The sequence below is a fragment of the Protopterus annectens genome, chromosome 3.part0, assembly GCF_019279795.1.
Source record: "Protopterus annectens isolate FY-2018-M chromosome 3.part0, PAN1.0, whole genome shotgun sequence".
Classification (NCBI taxonomy): Eukaryota; Metazoa; Chordata; order Ceratodontiformes; family Protopteridae; genus Protopterus; species Protopterus annectens.
Genome location: NC_056731.1, coordinates 552,760,529 through 552,787,755, shown reverse-complemented (window position 1 = coordinate 552,787,755; position 27,227 = coordinate 552,760,529). Strand labels below are relative to the sequence as shown.

General features: G+C 41.5%; 1 protein-coding gene across 1 annotated transcript in view; it reads left to right on the top strand.

Moving 5' to 3' along the window:
* The window catches only part of PAK1IP1 (PAK1 interacting protein 1), a 999,879-nt gene that overhangs the window by 496,226 nt on the left and 476,426 nt on the right, over positions 1 to 27,227 (top strand). The window contains exon 6 of the mRNA XM_044064976.1: positions 23,894 to 24,039. Coding sequence (XP_043920911.1) covers positions 23,894 to 24,039 — 146 coding nt within the window. The remainder of the gene's footprint in view (positions 1 to 23,893; positions 24,040 to 27,227) is intronic.

Below are 27,227 nucleotides of genomic sequence, written 5' to 3'. Positions count from 1 at the left end.
GTGTTCACCAAATGCATGACAGTGGTAACAGGTCACTTGAGACTGCAAGGATTCTGGGTGTTTCCATACTTAGACAATTAGATCCTCACTGCCCCAACCAAGCATCTACTAGTCTCAGCTGCTCATTATACCCTACAACTACTGCAACACCTAGGAATAACAGTAAACAGGGACAAATGCAACTTGACTCCTTGTCAAAGATTGGAGTTCATAGGCGCCAATTTCGACACTCATTCTTGCCTAGTCTCCCTCCCACTCCACAGACTGGAAAAACTAAGATTTCAACTCCAGGTGATGCTCTGTCAGAACAAAGCACCGGCTCGGACAATCCTCCAACTGTTAGGGTTCCACTAGCAAGACTACACATGAGACTACTACAGTGGTCCATTTGACTCGCCCTTTGTTCTTTTCAATCAGGTTAACAAACTGATGCAAACAAGATTTAATTTGGTGGATGAAGCCAGAGGACCACCTATGGAGTTGCCCTTTCTCCCCCCCCCCCTTAGCCCACAGTCTTAGTGACTACAGATGCCTCCCTGATTGGGTTGGGAGGAATTTCCAGGGAAGAACAGTCCAAGGCACCTGGTCACATTTGGAGGCCATCCTGCATATCAATGTTCTGGAATTGAGGGCAGTGCTTCTAGCGTTGCAAGCATTCCCACCTGTACTCCCTTCAGGAATGATTGCCATCCAGTCCGACAACATGTCAGTACTCTGGTACATCAACAAACAAGGGGGAACCAAGTCCTACCCGTTGTGTCAAGAGGCCATGAGAATATGTCAATGGCTGTGGCTTCCAACCGCTTTCTGATAGTAATGCACATTCCCAGAGATTCCAGTGTAATTGCAGACAAATTGAGCAGATGCATTCTCCTGCCTCACGAGTGGTCCCTCAATCCCGTTGTAGCGACAGAAATCTTCAGTCACTTGGGCCAGCCTTCCTGTGATCTCTTTTCTTCCCCTGCAAACCACAAATGCAGCAGCTACTTTTCCCTAATTCCTCCTCAGTGGGAGTCCCCGAGGGGCACTCTAGTGCATGATTGGCCCACAGGACTTCTTTATGCATATCCCCCCCTTCCTCTGATCCCACTATTTTTGAAGAAAGCTCTTTGGTTGAAAAGCAGAGTAATCCTCATTGCACTCTACTGGCCCCGACAAATTTGTTTTCCCTTTCTTTGACCTCACCTAGTACATCAACCATGGATTCTGGATCCAACTTTGGAATTGCTGTTGCACCCACAGGGATTAATTCATCTGAATACATCGAGGCTCAAGCTGACATTTTGGTTCCTCCACTTCCAGTAATTGTCAGGCAAGGCAACCTGTCCTCCCCTGTACGTCACATTTTTGGGCTTCCCATAAATCATCCACCAGGAAAACTTTGTCTGAGTAAGTGGAAAAGATTCCTAATCTGATTTTGTGAAAATGGAGTTTATCATCCTTTTTCAGCCCCACTTTCTGCAGTACTAGATTACTTATCTAACCTCCTTCATTCAGGAGCTGGAGTGTCAACTGTTCAAGTACATTTGGCGGCAATCTCCAGTTTTCATAATGGTTACAAGGACTCTTCCTTGATTTCACACCACCTCTGTAAAACATTCTTGAAAGGAGTTACACACATTAGGCCTCCCCCTTCAAACCATAACTTTAGATGTTCTGTAGTCCTATCTCGCCTTCATTCTTACACATGGGTTCGGAGCCAATCCTCTGCTCCGACTTGGCCTTTTAGCAAGCTCAAAGTCTTCTAGTTGGCTCGTGGCGAGGTAGGTATCCCATGGTGCACCAGTATAATCCCCAGATCTCATTTGCTGCGTCGACGAGTTCAGATGTGCTTCTTCTTGGCCGTGGCTAAGTTTTACACATTTTGCTACTTTTCTGTATTACAGCTTAACTTTTCGTATTATATAGCCTTGCTACTGTTTTTTTTTCTATTGTTAGAGTAGTTTAGTTTACTGAAGTACTTTTTCCTCTATTTAGTGAATTATTATTGAGAACTGGTGACCGTTGGCCTTGTTGTTCTCCTTGGTATCCTGTGTGCCAGTTCCATTTGACGGGTGTTTTTGCCCCTAGGTGTTGTTTACTGTGCTAGTTTAGTTTTAAACAATTAGTAGTTTAGCAGTTGCTATTAGTGCTTGCTGTTAATGCACGTTGTGCTCAATTTAACTTTCTGTGTATAGAGTTCTTTAGAGTGCGGTGTTATTAGCTTAGCTAGTTAGTTTTGGAGTAATCAGCTGAGTTATTTGTTGGATATTTACCTTAGTTGATTTCGGAACCGATCGAGGGCATAGCTTCTATGGCTACAGTGTCAGCCCCAGGCAGTTCGGAGCTAACCACTGATAGCAGATATCTGGGCCGGTCCAGAGATCCTTTACCGGTCTCCCCAACTTTAAGGTCCCCTAGCTTACAGAGGTCTAGATCTCAGACACTGTCTTCCAGATCCTCCAGGAGCCTATCTGAAGAAGATGTGGAGAGAGTAGTGCTGAGAATCCTGAAGTCGTCTGACTTACCCAAAATGCTGTTGGCTCCGACCCAATCGGTTTCGGAGCCACTTGAGTCCATTTCCCCTTCTGTGGTTCCTCCACCGAGCTGTGCTGGGGTTTTGGAGCCAGAGTGCTCGGTACTGCTGTTTCTGGAACCCTCTGATGTCCTTCAAGGATGCATCTGCAGTCTTAACAAATGGGTTGTCCTGTCGTCAGGCAGCCCTTCGGTCGGCTGGATTCCAAAGTCTGGGTCTGGCTTCGGCTGGTGTCGCACTTCATCCGACGTCATTGCGGCAGTTATTCGGGTATAAAGGCATCAGCCGACGCCATTTTCCTCAGTCTTTCTTGCCGCGTGGCGCCCGAAGCAGAAGCTGTTCGCAAGTGCCGGTCGGTCAGATCCAGAGATTACTACTACCGAATACTACTTCGAAGACTTCTATAAAGCTAAGTACCCCGTTGGGGACTCTTTCTTGCCTCAGCCGATGTCAGAGAAAGTTAATAACTGTTTATCTTGTGGGAAACAAATACCTCATAAAGATTTCCACTCCTATTGCATACACTGTTTAGGCCCAGACCACGACGTAGCAGCTTGTCTAGCCTGTTCTTCTTTTAACCGACGGACGCTTAGACGTCGGTCGGACTTTGCTGAACAGATATTCGGCTCTGATTTTGCCTACATTATGCCGTCGGATCCTCCGACTACGCAAGTTACTAAAAAACGCAAAGAAAAGGACCGACACTCGCGGTCCGCGGTTTCGGCCGAAACCGCGGTTAAGCAAACCACGAGTGTCTCTGTTTCGGCCAAAACCGAGCAAGCGTTTTTTTCTTCAGCCGATAACTTGCCTTCCACCGAGGCCTCTTCTAGCCTAGTAGAGACGGCCTCTGAAATCCAACCTTCTGTTGCGGTTTCACAGGATTTATCAGACACCATTCCCCTGGATGTTTCAACCCCTGCACGTGGAGCTGCTAGGCCTCCTCCAGCTATGTCTATTAAGGCCTTTGCCAGGGCTAAAGCAGCCAAAACAACTAAACCAGTGCCTGGTACATAACATACAGCAGGTTAGTAACCATTCTTTAAAATGTGGCTATGATGCACTGGAGGCTTCCTTTAGATCAGCCATGACTGGCACAGTTATTAGGAGGCATGCATGGTTGAAAGAACAGGCATTACCAGACCATGTCAAATCAAAGCTTTTGGATGCACCTATGGACAAGGTCAATTTATTTGGTTCCCCTGCACAGCAGGTACTAAAAAAGATGGAAGAGAAAGCAAAATCTGTGCAAACAGTGAAAGATTTCCTACAAGTTCAACCTCCAAGGTTTAGCAGGAACTGGCCCTCCAAGAATTGGTCCTTTCCCGAATCCTCTAAGCCCCAAAGAGGCAGGAATAGGCGCACTAGAGGCAGAAACCAATCCAGGGGTGCCTACAGGGGTCGCCAATGGCATGGTAACAACCAACGAGGCACGGATACAGCCACCACCACTACAACAACTCAATCTCAGTGACTTGGCGGTGGTACCGCCTACCAGGGAACAACTACAAGCACCCTTGGGCGGAAAGCTAACCTTATTTTCAAGAAACTGGCACTGCATTACAAGAGAAAAATGGATTTTGCAAACTATAGACCAAGGTTACAGGTTCCATTTCCATACTCTACCAGAAAAGAGAGGAATGCCAAACCTACCACCTACTCAAAAGACAGAAGCTCTAAAGCAAATATTTCAATTATTAAAAATGAGAGCTGTGGAAAAGGTACCATCTATGGAACAGGGAAAGGGATTTTACTCAAGACTCTTCCTGGTACCAAGGAAAGAAAACAAATGGAGGCCTATTCTAGACCTGTCCGCTTTAAACACATTCCTCATTGTTCCCAAATTCAAAATGCTGACCCTACAGCAGCTTCTTCCCATGCTGGGCAAGGAGTCTTGGCTGGTAACTCTAGATCTCAAGGAGGCATACCTGCACGTCCCCATAAGACCAATTTGCAGAAGATACCTCAGATTTCTTGCAGGATCAGAGCATTATCAATTCTCAGCATTGCCTTTTGGCATATCTACTGCGCCCAGAGTGTTCACGAAATGCCTGGCATCAGTTATAGCTCATTGCAGACTTCAGGGGATTCAAATCTATCCCTACCTGGACGACTGCCTGATACAAGCGGACAACAAAAACAAACTAACAGAAGACTTACAAAGAGTCATCTGCCTGCTGCAAGCCCTGGGATATACAGTCAATACAGAAAAGTCAAGGCTGATTCCATCCCAAAGAATAACCTTTCTGGGTGCAGAACTGGACACATCAAAACAAATGGCATTCCTAACTGCAGAAAAGAAAAAACAACTTCCTCTCTACTTCTTGGCATTAACAAAGCAGAACCATCTGACTGCAAGAAAAGTGTTACAAGCTCTAGGCTTCATGGCATCCTGCATAATACTGGTCCCTCATGCCAGGCTGCATATGAGAAAGCTACAGTGGTACCTAAAGAATTTGTGGTCCCAGCACAAGCACAGCCTAGAAACCAAAATTCCAATGATCCCATGCCTGAAACAGGAGTTTCTATGGTGGGCTCAGGCCTGCCAATCAAACACAGGATTGCCCTTCTGCAAAAGTCAACCGAGACAAACCATCACAACAGATGCCTCAGACCTCGGATGGGGGGCACACATGCTGGGCAAGTGCATTCAAGGCCTATGGACTCAAGACCAGCTAGATCTGCACATAAATCTAAAAGAAATGATGGCAGTGAAATTGGCAATCCAGGCATTCAGACCTCTTCTCCAAGAAGGCCAGTTGATGATAAGAACAGACAACACCACAGTTATGTGGTACATCAACAAACAGGGAGGCACACACTCATACCCTCTATGCTGGCTGGCACTCAACCTATGGGATGTGGCTCTGAGCTGCAACATTCAGTTACAGGCAATTTATGTACCAGGGAAGGAAAACATTCTAGCAGACATATTAAGCAGAACTACAACAGATGCCCACGAATGGATGCTGCATCCGGACATCTTCAAAACCATCACAAGAAAATGGGGATTACCACAAATAGACTTGTTTGCATCCCCTTTCAATCACCAGTTGAAGAAATTCTCCACAAGGACTTACCACCCACTTGCTTGGAAGGTGGACTCCCTTTCTTTCAGTTGGAAAAGCCTGACAGCATACGCATTCCCACCACTCCCTTTGATGCACAAGGTGCTTCTGAAGATCAAAGAGGAACGTCCGAGGATCATTCTGATAGCTCCAAACTGGCCAAGACAACATTGGTACCCACTTCTGAGGAGCATGTCCAGGGAACAAATATGGACGCTGCCCCTGATCCCTTTACTGCTAACACAGAACAACTACAGCATCCTGCATCCAAGTCTAAAAACTCTGCAGTTAACTGCCTGGAACATTACATAACAGCAACTAACCCGAATTTATCCCAAAGGGTTAAAGACATAGTACTGGAGGCTCGTAGATCTTCCACAAGAAAGAATTATGCAGCAAAATGGAAAAGATACCTCATCTGGAGTACTGCAAAGGGGCAAGATGTGACACTGGTGAACATAGCCAACATCCTGGAGTACTTGGCAGAGCTCTACCATACAGGCCTGTCCTATTCTTCCATCAAGATACATGCATCAGCTATTTCAGCAGAATACAGCTTGGATCCTCCTGTCTTCTTGCATCCTCTGCTCAGACAGTTTCTGAGAGGAATTAAAAATGTAAAACCTCCCAGGAAACCTCCATTGCCAGCATGGGACTTGAATTTTGTACTAGAAAAGCTGACTCTTCCTCCTTTCGAACCAGCAGCAACAGCAGATTTACAATACTTATCCTGGAAAACTGCCTTCCTGCTAGCAATAACTTCAGCAAGAAGGGTTTCTGAACTGCAGGCATTAATGGCAGTGCAACCCTTCCTGATCTTCCATCAAGACAGAGTGTCCATGAGAACAAATCCTACATTTATGCCTAAGGTGGTATCCAGAGTTTCTTTAAATCAGGCTATCCACCTCCCTACATTCTTCCCCAACCCACAGAACAAGGGAGAAAGGCTCTTACATACCTTGGATGTACACAGACAATTACGCTACTATCTGGACAGGACAAAAAACAATAGAAAGACTGACCAGCTTCTGGTAGCATATGCAACAGGGAAGGAAGGGAAACCAATTTCTAAACAGACAATCTCCAAATGGATAGGAAATTGCATTAGATTTTGTTACTCCTACCATGGAAAGAAAACTCCAGAGAACATCAGGCCTCACTCCACAAGGGCTACAGCCACTACCACAGCTTTCTTACGAGGAGTGGCTACCAAGGACATTATAGAGGCTGCTACTTGGACCTCCGTGCATACATTTGCCAAGCATTATAACTTACCTCTATACTCTAGATCCCATGCTGGTTTTGCCACTGCTGTTTTGCAAGGGATCCTAACTACACCATAATCCTTTCTCTTTACCTCCTCCCCTAGTTTAGCTATGGTATTCTACCCATTTGTTAAGACTGCAGATGCATCCTTGAAGGACATAGTACAGTTTTGTACCTACCATAAATGTAGATGTCCGAGAGGAATGCATCTGCAGTCAGGATTACCCACCCTCCTTCCCCTCTGAGGTACTCCTAGGGTATTTACCAATCTGCAGCTAGCTTGGGGATCTATTATGGTGTATTTGTTTGTATATATGTACATACATGCTTATTTTGTGTGTTTGCTCTCTACTATTTGGAAACTTTGGCATTTATCCAAATTTAGCCATCCAAGAGGGCACCTGGCATCTGGGGCAAGAAACACTGAGGAAAATGGCGTCGGCTGATGCCTTTATACCCGAATAACTGCCGCAATGACGTCGGGTGAAGTGCGACACCAGCCAAAGCCAGACCCAGACTTTGGAATCCGGCCGACCGAAGGGCTGCCTGACGACAGGACAACCCATTTGTTAAGACTGCAGATGCATTCCTCTCGGACATCTACATTTATGGTAGGTACAAAACTGTACTTTCCAGCTCCCCCCGAGACTGTCTCAGAGCTGAGTTCCACTCCGACACCTTCAGTGCCGTCCGTGGTGTCTAGGAGCTGAAGCTCCCCAGTCGGCCCTGGCAGGGACGTCTGTAACCGGACCTCTTTAGTTCAGAGTCTCCCTCTCGGTGCGCCGGCTAGGGTGAGCTTGGACCGTACCTCTGTCTCCTCGGAGCCGTGGAGGTCTTCGGAACCAGAGAGGTCGGCCTTCGAGATGATGAGGAGTATGCTGTCCCGATCATCAGCTCCACACAGGAGTACTGACACACTTCCCCCTTGGACACCGATATCCGTCTCAACACCTATTCCCTCCCTAGACAGCAGAGACCCGCAGCCTCAGGAGCCCCCGGCTGATAGCCCCACGGAATACCCTTCTGAGGAGCCCCCTCAGAAGAGGGCATGCAAGAGGAAGCATGTAGACTCCCAGGATGAGTCTCTTGCCTCCGACACCAACCTTGAGGAGTCAGAAGGGTCTCCCAAGTCGTCCTCTGATGATGTCTCCTTTGTGGACATCTTAGAGATCCTTAAGCAGAGGTGCGACTGGCCCACTGTTACCCCTTCTGATGAGGAGTCGGTGTACCTGAAGGCTTTTGAGTCTCAACTTTCAGCCTCTTGGGTGCCTGCACCTTTTGACGAACATTTAGAGCTTGTTAGTCGAAAGGTGTGGGAGACTCCTGATGCCATAGAGCCAGTCCCCAGGAGAACCAAAAAAATTTTTTCAGCCCCCAAGGAGAAGGAATTTTTATCCAAGGGTGTTCCCATAGATGCCATGGTGGTGGCGGTGGCCACCAAGAAGGAATTAGTGGAGACTTCATCTGTCTGTCCAACAAACAATGAGTCTCGAATGATGGACAGGTACGGGAAGTGTATCTTTTCATCAGCAGCATTCACTCTCAGATCACTGAACTACCTAACACATTTTACAAGGCTTCAGAGATCTCCTTAAGGAGTTAGGAGAGACTCTACAAGGTACATCTACTGAATGAGCCCTTGATAAGGTGTCCATCTTAAATTCCATTGTTAACTGATCCATGAGGCTGATTTATTATGCAGCCGATGGAGCGAGCAGGGCAGTGGGTTCAGGGGTTTCCCTTAGGAGGCCCTCCTGGATGCGCTTGTGTAATTTTGTGGAGCCCTTCAAGTCTACCTTTACCAACGCCCCATTTGACAGTTATTTGGACCTAAGGTAAAAGAGACGCACACCAGGTGTGAGCAAGAAGGGGAAACGCTCTCTGCTGTGGGAGTACGTTTTACCATCCCCTCTAGACCATATCCCAAGGCTCAGAGAGGTGGTAAAATGTGGTTCAAGAAGTCCCACAGGTTTTTCCAGGATGCACAGGGTGACTCCTCCTTCAGAGTCAGGGGAGGAGGAGCAAATGGTAGACATCGCCCTAGAGGCAGGGGCTGACCGCAAAACCAGGGAGGCCAGAATTTATTTCATGGCCGGCCCTATCAGTGCTCCTGATGTGGGGCCTGACTGTGCTTCTCTGGAGCTGATCAGGGGTCGCATTTCTTTGTATCCAGAAGCCTGGCTAAGTATCACCCTAGACAAATGGGTACAAAGAATTATCAAAGGTTACTCCATACCCTTTTCTCTTCCACCTCATGTTCCCAAGAGGATCCTGGATGTTCCACCCAATCACAGGGAATCAAGCAACTGTAGAAGTGAATAAGTTGCTGGCAAACAGAGTCATCAAAACCATCCCCGCAGACCAAGTAGGATTCGGAACTTACCCCAGATTCTTTTTCGTGCTAAAACGTACAGGGGACTGGAGGCCCATCTTGGACCTCAGCACTCTAAATGAATCTGTAAAGAAGGACAAGTTCCGGATGGTGACACTGCAGTCTGTAGTCCCTCTATTAGGGAAAGACACTTGGATGTGTGCTAAGTAGACCTCCAAGACACGTACTACCATATAAAAATGGACAGAGCGTCGAGGAGTCATCTACGCTTCTGATTGGGAGCCAGTCACTATCAGTTTCGTGCTCCGCCCTTTGGTCTCACCACAGCCCTCAGGGTGTTCACCAAGTGTATGGCAGTAGTGACAGCTCACCCAAGACATCTAGGATTCCAAGTGTTTCTGTATCTGGATGACTGGCTCCTGACCATCTCCACCAGGCATCTACTTCTTCAAACCAGAAATGCCACTATCCAACTTTGTGCCCAGTTGGGGATTACTATAAATTGGGAAAAGTCTGCCTTATCGCCCACTCAATTTGTGACTTTTATAGGCGCAGAAATAGACACAGTCGCCATGTTGGCTCGTCTTCCAAAAGAGCACAGAATTTCGTACAAGTTCTCTGTCTTCTCCCCCTCCGCAAAGTCAAGGTAAAGACAGTGCTGAAACTTCTAAGGACCATGGCCTGCACCATATTACTTGTGCCTCTGGCCAGACTACACATGCGGATTCTTCAATGGCTTCTGTCGTCCCAGTGGTCCTTCCAACAACTGCCTCTATACCAACACATCCTGTTAACAGAGTCTTGCAAAAAGGACCTCCGTTGTTGGATCCAACCCAACCAGCTAATGACAGGCACTCCATTCCTCCCACGCCAACCCGTTGCTACTGTGACCACGGATGCCTCACAGATGGGGGGGGCATTATCTAGACAGGACTGTCCAAGGCACATGGCAAGATCATGAGGCCCACCTGCATATCAGTGTCCTAGAGATAAGGGCAGTGCTTACTCCATGACCTTCTTCCTCTTGGGACGATAGCGATGCAATCAGACAACATGTCGGTAGTATGGCATCTCAACAAACAAGGCGGAACCAGATCGTACCCACTCTCTCTAGAGGCTATTCGTGTTTGGAAATGGGCGATATCTTCCCAGCGCTTTCTAGTGGTAATGCAAATCCTGGGGACAACCAACGTGATAGCTGACAAACTCAGCCTGGCAATCTTGATGCCTCACAAGTGGTCTCTGAAGCAGGAAATAGAGGAACAGATTTTCCGCCGATGGGGACAGCCTTGCTGCGATCTTTTTGCCAGCCCGATCAACTCCAAATGCAGCAGCTATTTTTCCCTTATCCCCCCTCCGGGGGAGTCACCAAGAGATGCACTTGTTCACGATTGGCCCATGGGTCTCCTTTATGCTTTTCCGCCCTTTCCTGTCATATCCAAGGTGATTCAGAAAGCAAAACTGTTGAGAAGCAAATTGATCCTCATCACTCCTTACTGGTCTCATCAGGTTTGGTTCCACTTTCTCGGGCCTCGCCTACTAGACCCATGGGCTCTGAACTCCATGCCAGATCTATTGACGCATATGTCAGGCTCTCTTCATCCCAACCTCCACACCCTCAATTTCACAGCTTGGCTGCTCCAGTTCCATCCCTAGTCAGGCTTTGATTTCTCACCCTCTGTGACTCACATGCTTGCATCTTCTCACAAGCCCTCCACTAGAAAGTTATACAATGGAGAAGGTTATCTATCTGGGCTGAGGAAAGTAATGTTGACCCTTGTACCGCATCTATTCCAGTGGCATTGGAATTCTTGTCTTAACATTTTCACCAGGGCTCTGCTGCTGCCACAATTAGGGTTCACTTGGCAGCAATATCAAATTTTCATTTGAGTCAACATGAATCCAGTTTGATGTCTCACAAAGTTTGTAAGACCTTCCTTAAAGGTGCTACTTTGTTGAGACCTCCTTTTTAGGAACCGGTAGCTTCATGGAATCTAAACTTCATTCTATCTACATTAACGTCTCCACCCTTTGAACCAGCTCAGTCGTGTTTGTTGAAATTTCTGTCTTGGAAGACTTTGTTTCTGGTGGCAATCACATCAGCTAGACAAGTTTCAGAGCTACAAGCACTGTCTGTCAAGCCCCCTTATTTGATTTTCCACAAAGATAGAGTATCTCTTCGTACTAATCCATCATTTGTCCCCAAGGTGTGCTCTCATAGCAACTTGAACCAAACTATAGAGCTTCCAGTGTTCTTCCCTAATCATTCCAATGCAGCAGAATACAGATGCCATCGGTTGGACGTTTACAGACAATTACGGTTCTATCTACACCAGACCAAGGAATTCAGAAAGCCAGACCAATCATTTGTTTCCTTCTCCGACTCCAGATTAGGTCTCCCGGTTTCCAAAATGACCCTTTCGAATTGGATCACCAGTTGTATATCCTACATTTATTCTTCCAATGGTAAGCCTTTACTGTTCAGAATTAAGGCTCATTCTACGAAATCTCAGTCTACTTCTGCAGCCTTTCAAGCCAAGGTTCCAATTGATATTTGTGCAGCAGCAACATGGGCTACCCCTCACACCTTTAGTACTCATTACAAATTGGATTTGACCTCTAGGGATAGAGTCTCCTTTGGTTCCACAGTACTCAGGAGTATTTTTCCGTGAGCCACCCAAGAATAAGGTGCTGGGGACGCTGTCCCATGTGTAAGAATGAAGGCGAGATAGGACTACAGAACATAAAGAAGTTATGTACTCACCATAACATTCCATGTTTGTAGTCCATCTCACCCTTCATTCTTACAAACCCACCCTCCTACCCCCTTTCTGGTAGGATCTGGAGACAGAAAAAATTTTTTCTTAAGGGGAGACCTTGTATTATTGTTGTTTCTGGTTAGTTTGTTATTCTTTCTATGGTTAGCAGCAAACAAGATCTGGGGATTATACTGGTGCACCATGGGATACCGTCCTAGCCATGAGCCAACTAGAAGACTTTGAGCTTGCTTAAAAGGCTGAGTCGGAGCCGAGGATCGGCTCCTAACCCATGTGTAAGAATGAAGGGTGAGATGGACTACAAACATGGAACGTTATGGTGAGTACATAACTTCTTTTTCTACAAGCCTTGACTTGTTTTCCCTTTGAATCTGCTGCCAACTGTGAACTGAATTCTTATCCTGGAAGACCTTGTTCTTGGTGGCCATTACCTCAGCGAGACAAATTTCTGAGTTGCAAACTTTGTGCATAAAACAGCCTTACATAGTGTTCTATAAGGACAGAGTATTACTCCGCACTAACCCTTCCTTTTTGCCCAAAGTTATTTCAGACTTAACTGTTAATCAAACCTTAATTATATCCGTTTTCTTTCCTACTTTTTCTAACAGAGGAGAATATGCATTACATTTACTTGATAAACATAGACAATTGCATTTTTACCTCAACAGAACTAAGTCATTACGAAAATCTGACCAGTTATTTGTGACATTCTCAGGACCAAGACTGGGGAGACCTGTTTCCAAAGTTACCTTGCCTAAATGGTTGAGAGACTGTATGTGCTTCATCTACCAACCAGAACAAAGCCGCATAACCATCTAAAGTCAAAGCGCATTCCACAAGACCAGTTGCAACATCTGTTGCTTTCCATGCAAGAGCCACTATAGACGACATTTGTGCAGCAGCGACATGGTCTACCCCTCATACCTCTATCACTCATTACAAATTGCATATGGTCTCCAGGGGGGGGGGCTTCCTTTCGATCAGTGGTACTCGGGGATATTCTTCCATACAGCCTCCCAGGAGACAGAGTAGCTAGGGACTCTGTCCCGTCAGTAAGGAATGAATGAAGATTAACATCATCAGATATAGAAGTTATGTTCTTATCATAACATTCCATCTGTGTTGTTGATCATTCTGTCATTTATTACAACCCCCCCCCCCACCATCACCATCTCCCTCCAAAAGACTCCTGGAGGTTCGCATATAGTCCTAGCCTGTAATAGGGAAGTTGTTCAGATAAAGCCTCCACTTTCTCCTTTACAGGCAAATTGGATCTGAGGTAGTATAGAGAGGGGCACTATGGGTAAGACTTAGCTCGAGAGTTTTTTGGCTGGTGCAAGCTTGTTATAACGGCTGACTCGGTTCCGAGAACAGAACAGATACCCATCAGTAATAAATGAATGAAGATCAACAACAAATATGGAACATTATGGTAAGAACATAACTTCTCTTTTTTTTCTACTTTCAAGAGAAGTTAGTTCCCTGATCTAAGAGGCCTGTTAGGATAGTAGTGAGTGAATATAGAAGTAAGGGCTGGCCAATCTGAAGATTTGAAACTAATTTTATGTGCAGTAGTTAATTGTATATATGTGAGGTGATTAGGGAGTTCAAGCAAGTTCAGCAAGTATAAGGAGGAACAGTGATGGGAGGAGTATTTAGCATTAGGTACAGACTTTGCTGTTTTGTTATAACAGGTCTCAAGTTTGGATTTCAGGGAGAACTGAATATTTGTAAGTAGAGGAACACCATATGTGAGAGATGATAGGAGATAGGTAGTAACAAGGATTTGTTTTGTGGAGCGGCTGAGGAAATATTTAAGTCTGTAAAAGATGCCAAGTTTTTGATGCTATTGTGCATGTGCAGGTCAAATGTCAGGTTTTTGTCTAGCATCACACCTAGTAGTTTTGTATGAGACACGACCTTGGTTGGTGATAGTATTGTTTTGAGTGTGAATAGTAAACTCTGCTTTGTTTAGGGGGGTGTTTCTTGGGGGGTGAATAATATGAGTTTTATTTTGTTAGGGTTAAGTGCAAGATAGTTATTGGTCATCCAGGTTTCAGTAGAGGTAAAGGTGTTTTGGGTAATTTGTTATAGTTCTGGTATGGAGCTAGCTGTGCAGATAATAGCTGAATCATCGGCATATTGTATTACCGAACATTGACTAATTACAGAGCGAAAGTTGTTCGTGAAAATACTGAAAAGGAGTAACTTTTTAATACAGTGATGCTTTCTTTAATGTCAGTATATGTGAAGTATAATGTTTTTGTTAGTATAGTTTGAGTACTTTTATATGAATATGAATGTAAATTTGCCTGTGTTACAAGTGATAATCCAGTAAAGTTTTTTTTTTTTTTTTTTGGGGGGGGGGGGGGTGCATCTGAATCTAACATCAATCAGGTCATCAATCTCCCAGTTTTCTGCTCCAATTTTCAAAACAAAGGGAAATACAAACTCCATATGCTAGATGTACATAGACAGTTATGGTTTTATTTTGATAAAACTAAACATTTCAGAAGTCTGACCAGCTCTTTGTATCCTTCTCTAAAGCTGATCTGGGAAAACTAATTTCCAAAGTGATTCTGGCTAATTGGCTTACAAGCTGCATTTCACTTGTTTATTCCATTACAGGAATACCCTTAACCTGTACTGGCCAAGGCTCATTCTACCAGGTCTGTGTCCACTTCCACTCCTTTCTGTTCAGAGTTCCTATTGATATTTGCTCTGCAGCTACTTGCTCTAATTCACATACCTTTATATCACATTACAGATTGAACATTATTTCCAAGAATAGGGCCTCCTTTGGTTCTGCTATGCTCCTGAATACCCTTCCATGAGAGCCTCCCAAGAGTTCTTTAGCTGGGGATTCTGTCCCATAGGTTGAAGATCAAATGAAAAACAACTTCAGATGAAGAAGTTATACTTACCACAACATTCCATCTGAATTGTTGGTTTTTCATTTGTCTTCAACCTTCTCTCCCTCCATCCCCCTTCCAGATTTTTTAAGACCTGAAGGATATGGATGTGGATATCCCTTTATCTGTTTGAGCTCTTGAAGTGCTCTTTTTCTCTACATTTCAAGGACATGTATTTAAAACCTTTTTGTTGTAAACACTAGATAGATTGTGAGCAGCAAACTCTATCTGAGGGGATGAGGGTACAGGAGGAGCTCAGATTTTTGGATCCTAGAGCTGTAGTATTCAGCCGAGTCTGATCTGAACCCACAGGTTGAAGACAGATGAAAAACCAACAACTCAGATGGAACATTATAGTAAGTACATAACTTCTTTTTTTACACCTGCAGACTGCTCATCTCCAAGTAAAAGCAGTCAGCAATGAGGGGGAAAAACAGGTAATGACTTTTCTTTATTAAAGAATCTTTGTAAATCACCCTCAGAACACAATATACAGACTTCCCATGCTTTCTCAAGGCCAGGTTTGGTGCATATGCACAATATGCCTTCCAAGTTAACAGATCCTGATGTGGAACACGAGTCCAGTCACTTATTTGTACTTTTATAAAGCTAATACAAATCTGCTCCTTCGATTTTCTGTGGTACAGCAGAAAATCTCGGGTTTTCTCTGCACGGTCCGTCTTCTAACTCTACAGTTTTTTGAAACTGCTCTTCTTAAAAAAGCCTCATGCTTTGCCCGTCTTTTCTTCATTTCATCCTCTGATTGTTGGAGTTCTTAGCAGGTCATCTGAATGACTAACTAGTTAATGTTCCTCTTATTTTTCCAGTCTTTTGTGTGTTGATTATGTCTTTCAGTATTTCATTTATTTTAGGCACTTCTGAGTCCATTTGATTCATCTTTCCCTCTAAATTACTGAAAGCTGTCTGTGGTACTAAAGCTGAAACTTAGATTGCTTTTTAATGAACAGGTACAGGATTCTTCCCAGACAAGAGTTTTCTGTTTTCCTTTTCTGGTTAATTTTCCCAGAGGTTCTCCAAATTTCTTTTTTGCTGGCGTTTGGGAAATGTAATTACTAACCAGACAGTGATCACATTTTACCCAAACTGACAGTTTCACTGGCCTATAAGTTTCTTTTTTCACACTGGAAAGCTCAAATCAAACTGTTTATCAGTATGCAGCCATCTTGCAAGTCCACTTGTGTTTCTTTCTGTGCGAATGTGTCTCTTGAAACATGATAGCTTGCACCCTGCATTTGTTAATACAATTCATTAAGTACTCTATGCTTTTTTTCTGTGCCTGAAACACCGTATACATTCTTTGTTAAAATTTCTGAAGTAGCCATTCTGATATTTTAAAGTAACATTTGCGTATAATGAGTGTCATTTCTGGTGTGTGTGTGTGTGTATATGTATGTATATGTGTATATATATATATATATATATATATATATACATATATGTGTGTATATATATATATATATATATATATATATATACACATATATGTGTATATATATATATATATATATATATATATATATATATATATATCCTAATAGCAGCTTATGCATACTTTGTAATGTTTGACGGACATGAATTTTACGTAGTTGCAATTTCATAGATTTGCTTGGGTTCATGTTATATTTTTCCAGCGCAGTTCAGTTCACTATGCCCTTCTCCAAAACCCTCTAAAAAACAAAAAAAAAAGAAAAGATAAAACCTCCGAAGCCTCAGATTCACAGTAGTGGTACCTCCCCAAAAATAGGGGTACTCATACTGAGGTACATTTTGATGAAGCTTACACATTGCTGCTGTTGTAATGGGTTTCCCTTCACAAATGTAGAAAAACAGTCTGCATATAATCAGTTAACCTTTTACTTAAAAACTAGGTCATTGAAAGAATTCACTTACTATCCCTGTGAAAAGAACATAATTATGTGATTTTATGCCTAGTGCATTCTGAAGTTAAACTTTATGTTCAGTTGCAATACCATTTGTTTTGCCCTTTTTAAACTTTGGTTCTCTCAAAACTTGCTTTTGCTGCTTGTCTAAGAGTAAACTGCTGACTTCCTTTAATAGATCCTTTGAAAAGGTCACAGAATGCAGTTTCTAATCATCTCTTACTTGATCCTTTTCTTATCTGAAATGCATCATTTCAATGTTTGTTAATGTCCTCTTAGACAAGCCAGACAACCTATACTCTGCTAAAGTAACTGCTCATAAAGAAATCCCACTAATCTTGTAATCTTCACTTTGCTTTCATAATTGAACATGCTTATTTTACAGAAGTGAAGAGCACTACCCTTGACTAGATTGTCTATTCTTGTAACATACGTTGTGTATATCAGGAAGACATTGACAGTGATGTTATATGCTTCTTTGAGCAATTCCTTGTATCCTCAGTCCGCCACCAACACCTTCAGATCTCAACATTATTTAACTTTACCTTTCTACTTCCAATTTGTGTTGTGCTGCATTGTAAATGGTAAGCTTCTTTTTAATTGTGTACTGTTAATATCCATGTAGCTCGTTTTTCTCCATACACACACTGCATTACTGTACTTACTTTTTGCATTTAAGAAATATAACTTTGTACTGTTACATTGTATTTTGCAATAATGTTTATTTTCATTTAGATATTTCATGTTAAATGGCTTATTTTACATTCATAGGTTCATAGGTAGGTACTAGGCTATCTGCCCAAGGGCATTTATAAACCTAGCCAGAGTGTGTCAGCTTTCGCCGCCCCATTGATTAAATAACTGAGCCTCTGTCAAGCAGAGCCAATGAAGTGATCCCAGGGGTGTATTTTCTGTTACCCATCCACTCGTCAAGGCTTCTCTTGAAGAGTGTTAGTGAGAGGCTCTGCCTATTGTAGTTAGGAATTTTGTTCCAAAGCATGGTGAGTCACTGTAACAGGAGTCTGTCCCTCCAAAATGTTATATTTCTTGTTGTGGCGAGGTTTAGCTCACTAGAGCGCGTGGCTCGCAGTGACTTGGATTTCTTTAGGTGGAGCATGTCCATCAATTCTGAGTTGGACATGGCTTTGTAAGTCAGGCAGAGATCACCTCTGAGTAAGCGATATGCCACTGAGTACAGCCGGAGCTTTTTCAGTCGGGCTGCATAGGACATATGTTTGAGGCCAGTAATCCTCTTGGTGAGGTGCTTTTGTGGTCTTTCAAGCTGTTTTTGAAGTGTCTTGTGAGGTACATCCCAAATGGGGCATTGTACTCTATGATTGGTCTGATGAGTGACTAATAGTGGGGCACTATAACATCTTTATTTCTAGATGCGAATCCCTTAGTAATTAGATGGGCTGCATAGAAGGATTTCTTAACTACTTTGGCAATATGATTGTCAAAGGAGATTGTATTGTTTCCTTCCATGCAACACAACAACATGAGATTCATATGTGATAGCTCCCTGCAGATTTTAAAATAAATGGCACATAATGGGGTTGATACTCAGTAGCTGCTCCACATTTTACTAGGTTCACTTTATTAGTCTTCTACACAGTCCTCTTCCTTCGCCATACTAAATTCTGATTCAAATCCCAGTCTGTTCTGACGTGCACAAAACAAGATTTTTTTTTTTTTATAAGTTTTACCACCTGTTTGTACAACTCATAGTGGGAATAATAATTTCTATATTATACCATGACCCCCCATTAATATTCCAAAACGTGCACGATGATTGGTCAGCAGACGTTGTAATCGATTATACTAATGGAAAAGATCCCGCCACCCGGACTTTTCCATTAGTATAAGTCTTTAAACATTGTCTCGCTATGTTAAAAGAGTTTAACATAGCGACACAGGTTTAAAAAAGCAACGGAGATCTCAGTTGCTTTTTAAAGTGTCTCGCTATGTTAAACTCGCTTAACATAGCGACATTAGTAAAAAGCAACGAAGATCTTGCTTTCTCCGTTGCTTTTTTTTTTAAACCTGTCTCGCTATGTTAAATGGGTTTAACATAGCGAGACAGCTTGAAAATAAGCAACAGACATCTCCGTTGCTTATTTTAAAGCTGTCTTGCTATGTTAAACCCATTTAACATAGCGAAACAGTAAAAAGCAATGGAGATCTTGCTTTCTCCGTTGCTTTTGGCCACAGCTCTGATGTACTGCGTAGGCATGCGCAGTACATCAGAACTGCCGCTGGTACCAGCCAGCTGCGGAAGGGCAGTAAAGAGGCATTATACAATGCCATTATTTAAGAAAAGTAATTATTTCTTTTCTTAAATAATGTCATAGTATAATAGCAATAACCCACTTCTGGGTGTGGGTAATGCAGGATTTACCCACGGTTGTCTTTGGTCCGAGGGCGAACCAACCGTGGGTAAATCCCGCATTACCCACGCCCAGGCGTGGGTTATTGCTATATTATTCCACCCTTCAGTAAGTTCACTTAACTGTGGTCTTATTTGCATTCCTCACCTTCTTTCAGTTGTGACATCTGATTTGAATCCAAGCTTTTCCTCATTCATCTGGCCCACTCCTGGACTTTTCTGTCACTCAGGCATTTTTGTTTGGAACAAGTAAAATTGTTTCACTGGTACAGTCTCTTTTTTGCCCCCCTCTCCTTACTTATGTATGGCCCAGAAGCAAAGTCTTCTTCTCCTTGCTGACTAATGTCCTTTTCTCTCTCTGTCCAATGCTAAGCCTGCTACCATATAAGTTTTTGACCCACCTGTTGAAAATATCCTAAAGACTGCTGGATATAGAAGTTTGAGTCTTACCCAAGCCCTGTAACAACTTTTAATGATCTGGATAAACATATTCTTCTTTTGTGTACTATAAAATGAGTATTCATCTTCCAGAAATGCAGTGGAATCACCTATATTTATCACCTTTCCTTTTTGCCACATTTTTGTCAGAAGTTTCTTTTGCTGTAATGACTGCATTTTAATCAGTTTGGTCTTTGTTTATTTTTGGAAGTGAAATTAGGAGCAAAAGTAATATGCGCTCTTAATTAACAAATACTCCTGCAAAACACGTCCAGTTACTTATAGCTTCATACAGTTAATGCAGTCACTCCCTCCAAATTTTCTGGTATTTCTGGAAAATTTATTTATTTCTCATCATGCATTATCTTCTAGATCTACCAATTTCTGAAATATTTCATTATCTCATGCCAGAGGACCAGCGTTTCAGTCCATGTGATATTTTTTGGCTCATATTTATTATTTAATGCCTTTTTCCATCAGTTTTTCATTTGTTCTTGTATAGTCTTCCAAATGCTCACTTATTTTAAGCACTTCTGAATGTATCTGGACTATTGTTTTCTTTAGTTTACGTGAAGTCAGCTCTGGCATTGATGCTGCACACAAGTCTGCTTTATGCTGATCAGCCTTAAGGTTCTTCTCACCCAGGGCTATTACTTCCTTTTTATTTCCCTGATTTTTCCCAGTCTAATTATTAGTTTTGCTTGCATTCAAACAGTGGTCTGCTAGCCAATAACAGAGTTTCCCCTAGATGTATAACTTACTCTGTTGTCTGATTGGGACATCTGTAGTTAGTGTGCTTCTCAGGTGGCCACCATCTTGAGAGTCCCCTTTCTAAGCCAGTTTTTATAGACCAGGACCACTGTAGACAGAGTTTTTGTTGTCCCCCCTCCCCAGCCTAATTTCTTCCAGGCATGCCAGGTGTCGGGAGTCTTTACTATCTGCATGGAGGCAGTGTTTTTCTGGCAGTGAATCATAGACCTGGACTTCCATCTTCACTACCAGTCACATCCTGGAGAAGTAAATGAGGTTGGCAGACTTCCTGAGCTGCAGCTTCAGATCCTCTCATTTTAATTTAAATTGTGTTTAGTCATTATTTTCCAAAATATATCATATTAGAAATATTAAGAGATATTCACATATTTTCAAATACTTTTTAAAATTCATTTAAAATTATTGTTGATAGTATTTGCAGTACAGTCTTTCCATGTTAGATTTGCCAGATTGTAGCATTTTAAGGTTTCTCTCCAGTTTGGTAAGAACTCATTTTTCTGTCCTTTTGTCTTATATGCTTTCATGATTCTTTTCATTGATTCAGTATACAAGTTCCTTTATATGTACTGATGTGTTTTTCATTATATGAACAAACCAGCCAGTTTACTTTTCTATTAGTCCAATTCCATTTTCACCTCCAGTACACCTAATGTGCAAAAATGTCATGAAATTTGTTTTGTTTTGTTTTTGAAATGTCATATCCTGTGTGCTATATGCAATTCAGTAAATATCTTTAATATTAGTACAGTAAGAAAATTACATCTCCAGCACTTTGTGTCTATATTCCTTTTTTCTTCAGTATTCTTAAAGGTTAAAAAACACCTGTGTAATAGTCTTGTTTGTCCTAAATATATGTCCATTTTTGTGGTAATACGATCTGACTCATTTGTTTCTGCAGTCTAATTGTCACTCTTAATAGTTTAGATTATTTTTCCATGTATCAGATAATTTGTATCTTAACAGCTTTTACCTGCAATAAGTCAGTATAAATTATTGTACCGCTACCTGTTTCCAGCATTCTTGCATTGATCCCAATGAACAACTTTCAGCCAGTGCTGTGGCATACAGGGATAAAACCCTGACTACGGACCAAGTGACCTGGATTCAATCAGCAGCTCATGCATCTGAAGTGGCAGTAGTGGAGGATGTGTCAATGATGTATATGTCATAGAAAAAGTAGTGGAGGATGTGTCAATGATGTATATGTCATAGAAAAAATAAAAATGGAAAATGGTTGTACTTGTCCCAGGATGAAAAAGTTCCCAAACCTGGCATAGGCACTAGGGCCCTAGTTGGTAAAGCAACTTTAATGAAATCCTCTAATGATGACAGAAAGATAACTATCTAAAATGCCTAAACTTTCAATTGCCAAGTCCTGGAATGTGACCACAAATACCAACGTACATATACTGAGTTTGCAATTGCAGTTTTTTGGAATATTTCTTTTTTCAGAGTAATGACAATGTTGAAGTTGGTAAATATAAGTTTGGGAGTTGGAGGCTTGCAAGACACAAGTTTAAAGGACAAGAGTGACTTTTATTCGCACTTTTGACCCCCCCCCCCCATTAAGACATCTCTGCATTGTGAGTCTTGACATTCCAATGGGGAGCTTGGTAGAAACCTTCCCATGTTGCTAGGTTCTGATCTTGGCAACCTACAGTGACAAAAGCAAGAATTAATGGCTCGCAGAAAAGCTACAGAAATAATTAGCCAGGCAGTAGGCTTAGAAACAGTCAGGTGAACAGAAGGAAAAAATCACGTCTACTGTAATTGTACATTAGACCCAGAATTTCTAGAAAGACGATAAAGAGCAGGAACACAAGAAAAGTCATACACATTTCAGTTAAGAGTTCCTTCACTGGTCAAGCTAGAGAAAGCTGCAGTGGAAGAAGCCTTGAGAAAGAGAATGTACACCAGAAATTTAAACCAAAAGGAAGAAGTATAGGATCAAGAAAATAAGAGGGATTTGATGTTGTATAGTACATATGCAAAAAAAAAAAAAGAAAGAAAATCTGTTTTAAATGGTATCTTTGAAAGATGCTTTTAGATATCTTTATATCTGTCTGTAGAAATGTATACTATCTATATCTATATATATATATATATATATGTAATATACATATATATATATATATATATATATATATATATATATATATATATATATATATATATATATATATATATATATATAGAGGTATATATAGATGTAGATAGATATGGAACTCTCTTCCTTTCTGTAAAGATTAACAAAAATCTCTTCCCAGCACTCACCTTGCTGACACTATAGGCTACAACAGTAAAACATAATGACCAAATGTGGTTGACTACACAGAATATCAAAAACAAAACACAAAAGAAGTGTTTTTGCAGGAGCAAGCTTCCACCTACTATGGGGAGGCTACACGCCCCACATCCGCTGTTACTTGTATACCAAATTCAAGATCACACAACAGTGGGGAAAACAGAAAGTTTTCAAAACCCCACTGTGTAACGATTTCACAGAAAGTCTGACATCACAGTATTAATTTTTCAGTGAATTGTGAATCAGCCAAATCAACCAACCATTTCATAATTTGACCAGGGCACACGCCAATTAGAGTGCATTTTTGTTATGTACTTAGTGAAAAAGCATTGTAGTCTCTCCATTTGTGACAAATATTTAGACAGGTACAAATTCAAAACAAGTCAGAGGGCCAATGTCTCAATCCATATGATATGCATTGCGAAAGCCATAGTCTTGAAAGCTTTGCTGTTGGTTTATACTGTTTATACGGTCTCCCTATTAAATTATGGATGTTGAACTTCTGACTTGTTTTGAATTTGTACTGTTTTTTTTACCATTTGGAGTTCTTCAGTTTCCAAGGAAAGTTTTTTCTCATTTTATTTAGACAGGTACACAGAAAGGATTCCTGCCCTCCATTTCCCTTGTTGCGCTTGTGTTTTCTTCATTTCTATTGGCTTCTCATATGCACTTGTCACTGTTGAAAATGCAAGTTCAAAGAACAGTATAGAATGTTTCATGGTTCAGTATATATGTGAATGCGTCTCACTGCATCTTTTTGTGAGTATACTTAAGAAAGAGAAAGGCCTTTGTCCATTCCTTGTAAGGAAGGGATAGCTACTTTTGATAACTGTCCCCAGGAAACATGACACAAAAATGTCAGTAAACCTGTATGATACATTTCACTGTTAGTGACCTCTCCTTGAAGATCCCGTTACAGTAAGTACTTTACAGGTCATACTTTGCATTCTACATGAGTAGCAATCTCCTTTCTGAACATTAGGAGGGTGCTTTAGAGGAATACTGCACTAGGGAAGCTGGCAGAATTTAGGAAAACTTTAAAAAGAGAATATAAAGCAGTGTAAGAGCAGCAATGGAGTCTGGATTCTTTCTTGTTTTTTTATGCATTTCATGTATCTACAGTGATGCCAACTGAATAATAGACTGTTGCTGAACTATTTTTTTTGCTACTCTAAAAAGTACTTTTTTCTTTTTTTCTTTTTCAAAAATGATCATGCAAATTTAGAAGCGCACATAGTACAGTGGTCTCCAAAAGGAGAGAAGTACATTGTGGTTGTAAACAACAAAGTCGATGTTTATCAGCTTGAGACTGCATCTCTCTCTGGCAGCATCACAAATGAAAAAAGAATCTCATCTGTTAGTTTTTTTACAGTAAGTGGTAATTATTTCCAAAAAATAAATTTGAGAGGTCTTTTTGCAAATTTGTGTTGATGTGCTTTGCTGAAAAAAATGTTGATGGTAACTTAGGAAATGTCTTTCACCAATGAAGTCCTTTAGGAATATAATGCTGACAGCCGAATACAGTATTATCTGTTAAGCGTTGGGTGTATTAACAGAAATTCATCATAAGGAACTTTGCTGTAGTAGTTATGAAATGCATGTGTATTAACTGCAGCTGGAAATCATTCAGTCCCCTCAGCTTAACCTTTTTCAACAGTCAGTGCCCCGTGTGTACTCGAGTGGAGCTGTTGCTTTTAGGAATAGGGCATAGTGCACTTCATGCTATAACTTCCTTTTTTATGACTGCTTGAAATTAGTGGCAACTCCTCTGTTTCATTAGTATTTTTCATTTGCTGTTGGTTTCCAAAGATCTTCACTTAAGTATCGTGTCTCAGGAAAGACCACAACAATAATATGGTGAATATTTTAATGTCTGTAGCAAGAAGGTACGTCTAGTATGCTGTAACTGTTTTGACTTTTGTGGGACATTGCCTTTGTAGTTTCCGTATGGCTAAGGATTTATGCTACATCAGTGATCCCTATGATGATCATAGTACTGTTGTGCGTGCACATTCACTATAATGGTGAATTTTCAAGCAATAAAATCACTGCTCCTGCTGTGTAAGCTTCACATAACTTCCCCCTGGCCATTTCTTTGCTGTCCTGAATGCCAGGGAGGAGGAAGATGCAGCAAAATCAGTAAAAAAAATAAAAAAAAATCTGTCTACATGTATTGATCTTACGGCCACCTCCATGAGTTCTCAGACACCCCCCCCCCCCAGGATCTACCATTCCTCAGACCCTGGGATATTAGGATTGATAAACTCATTAAGTCCTCAAAAGGTATTACAGACTGAAATCCAGGGGCATAGTTTGCCTGGAGCTGATGTGCATTATGGTAGTAGGCATTCAACCAAAACAGAACAAAAATGACTTGGGCTGCTCTTTTTTTAAGCTAAATGATTGGCTGATGTCCAGCCTTAGTGGTGAGTCTAGCTCTACTGTGAGGATGTCTGTAAAGCTTTGGAAGTAAGACCAGAAGAAAATGGAGGTAAGTAAAGAAGTACTCATCCTACTATTTTGACATCTACTGTTATGATGAGTGTACTCACACAGATGTGGTGTGCTTTTCTTCTGAGAAATGCAGCAAAACCTTACAATCTTGTGTTAAAACTGATCCTGCTTGAGCTGTTGCAGTATTTTCAGCATACTTTAGTAATGTTTCTGAGTAGGTTGATATCTCAGAAGCTGCCACTTCACAGATTTATAAAGCTTGATTCACAGACTAATGGTACTACAGACTTTGGCATGATACTTTTCTTTGGTTTTCTAGTTATTCATTTACAATTTTTTCTTTTTTTTTTCTTTTTCTTGTATTTTTTATTTTATTTTTGTAACTTTCAAACTTGCTCATTCAAACAGGTAATCACCAACATTTTTTGTAAGCTTGCTTTGAGGTTGTTTCTCCAGAGTTTGTTATACTGGTTTAAGGAGGCAGGAGTGCTGGTGTGTAAAACATCCTTGATGGAGACTATGGGAGTGGGGTTTGCTACTCATATAGAAATGATCTGTCAGCGATAGTCAGTTTGACTGAGTGGATTTAATTGTTTGCATTTTGCTGAAAACATTTCATAGACACAAACCAAATTCTTTTTTTCTTTTTGGTGGTTGAAAATGCTGCTTAACTGCTGAAGTTTACTGATACACTGATTCCCCTGAAGATTATCAGTACAGTAGTGTGAGGGGCACTCATAACGGAAGATCTTTGAGAGAGAAGGAACATACTAACGCAGTAGGAATACCCATCCTCTATTCCCCCTTGTTGGTGTTTCATTTTTTTCTTATATGCTTTGTGCCAATTTTAAAGGTTTCCAGTTTGGTATTGTGGAAACTGTTAAAAAGAACCTGAGGGGGGTGGTGATTGGAAGATAACTTTGGTCAATTAGGAATTAAAATGGCAACTTGGATTAAATGCCAGTTCTTCTCCTGGCTTGAACGAATATGTGTCTGTAAAACCTAGTAGCAGTTTTGGTGTAAGGGATGATAATAGCTTTACTGATTTTTATACCAGGGTACACTTAACTTTAATACAAATGTTTTTATTTTATGTATTCAACATGATGATAATGGTTATGGGTCAATTATCCAATTAACCAAATAGTGTAAAAATGTGACGGTTTGAATTATTTTATCTGATGAAGTCTTGAGTTCCAAGATGAAAGCGCTCATCTGTTTTATTTTATTAGCACTGGCTGGATTGTTCCTTTACAATTTTTGTAATTTTCTATTCTGTGTATTTTTTTTCTTGTATGTTTGACATTGCTAGTATTTAGTACAAAATAGCCTTTTTATTAATTTGTCTTCCATGAGTACTGCAGTAATTGTAATATATGTGGTCACAAACAACTCCTCGAAAGAGAAAAAGTTTTTAACAGTTTTAGCCTGGGGGTGGCAGTCGAGAGAGAGAGGTTTCTTACATAACGATGATTTGCAGATTTTTGGGCTTGAAGTTTGTATAATGGTTAAGGTGTTTACCTTGTAGACACAAGGTGCAGGGTTTGATTTTCCCTTCTCATTGAGAATTAGCATAACTGTTAAGGTGTTTAACTCATAGACAAGAGGTACAAGTTTGAGTCTCACAAAAGTAAATTGGCTAGGCTTCATATGGCCAACAAAGGCAGCTAGCCTAGTACTTGCCTATTAACACAATATGGCCCATTGCCAGATATGTAAACTCCTAGTACTCGTGTGTCTCAGAGCATGCAAAACAGCTAGTTGTTGAGCAAAGCAAGCTTAGAGTATATACACACTCTAAAGACTTAAATAGGTTAAAAAGGAAGATTTTATACACCGTCAACAATTAAAGAAACTTTATGAATATGTCCAGTGCTAACAACTTCTCTGTGGTAAATGATAGTTACTGTTTTTGGCAAATTAGGGTAGATAAAGTAGTTTTGAAGCTTTCCATATTGACCATCCCTCTGATGGGTTGCAAACTGGCTAAAGGACAGAACCCACAGGGTTAGAGTTGCTGGAGCCATGTCAGACTCCAAGCCGATTACAAGTGGTGTCCCACAGGGCTCAGTCCTTGGCCCCCTATTGTTCGGCATCTACTTCTC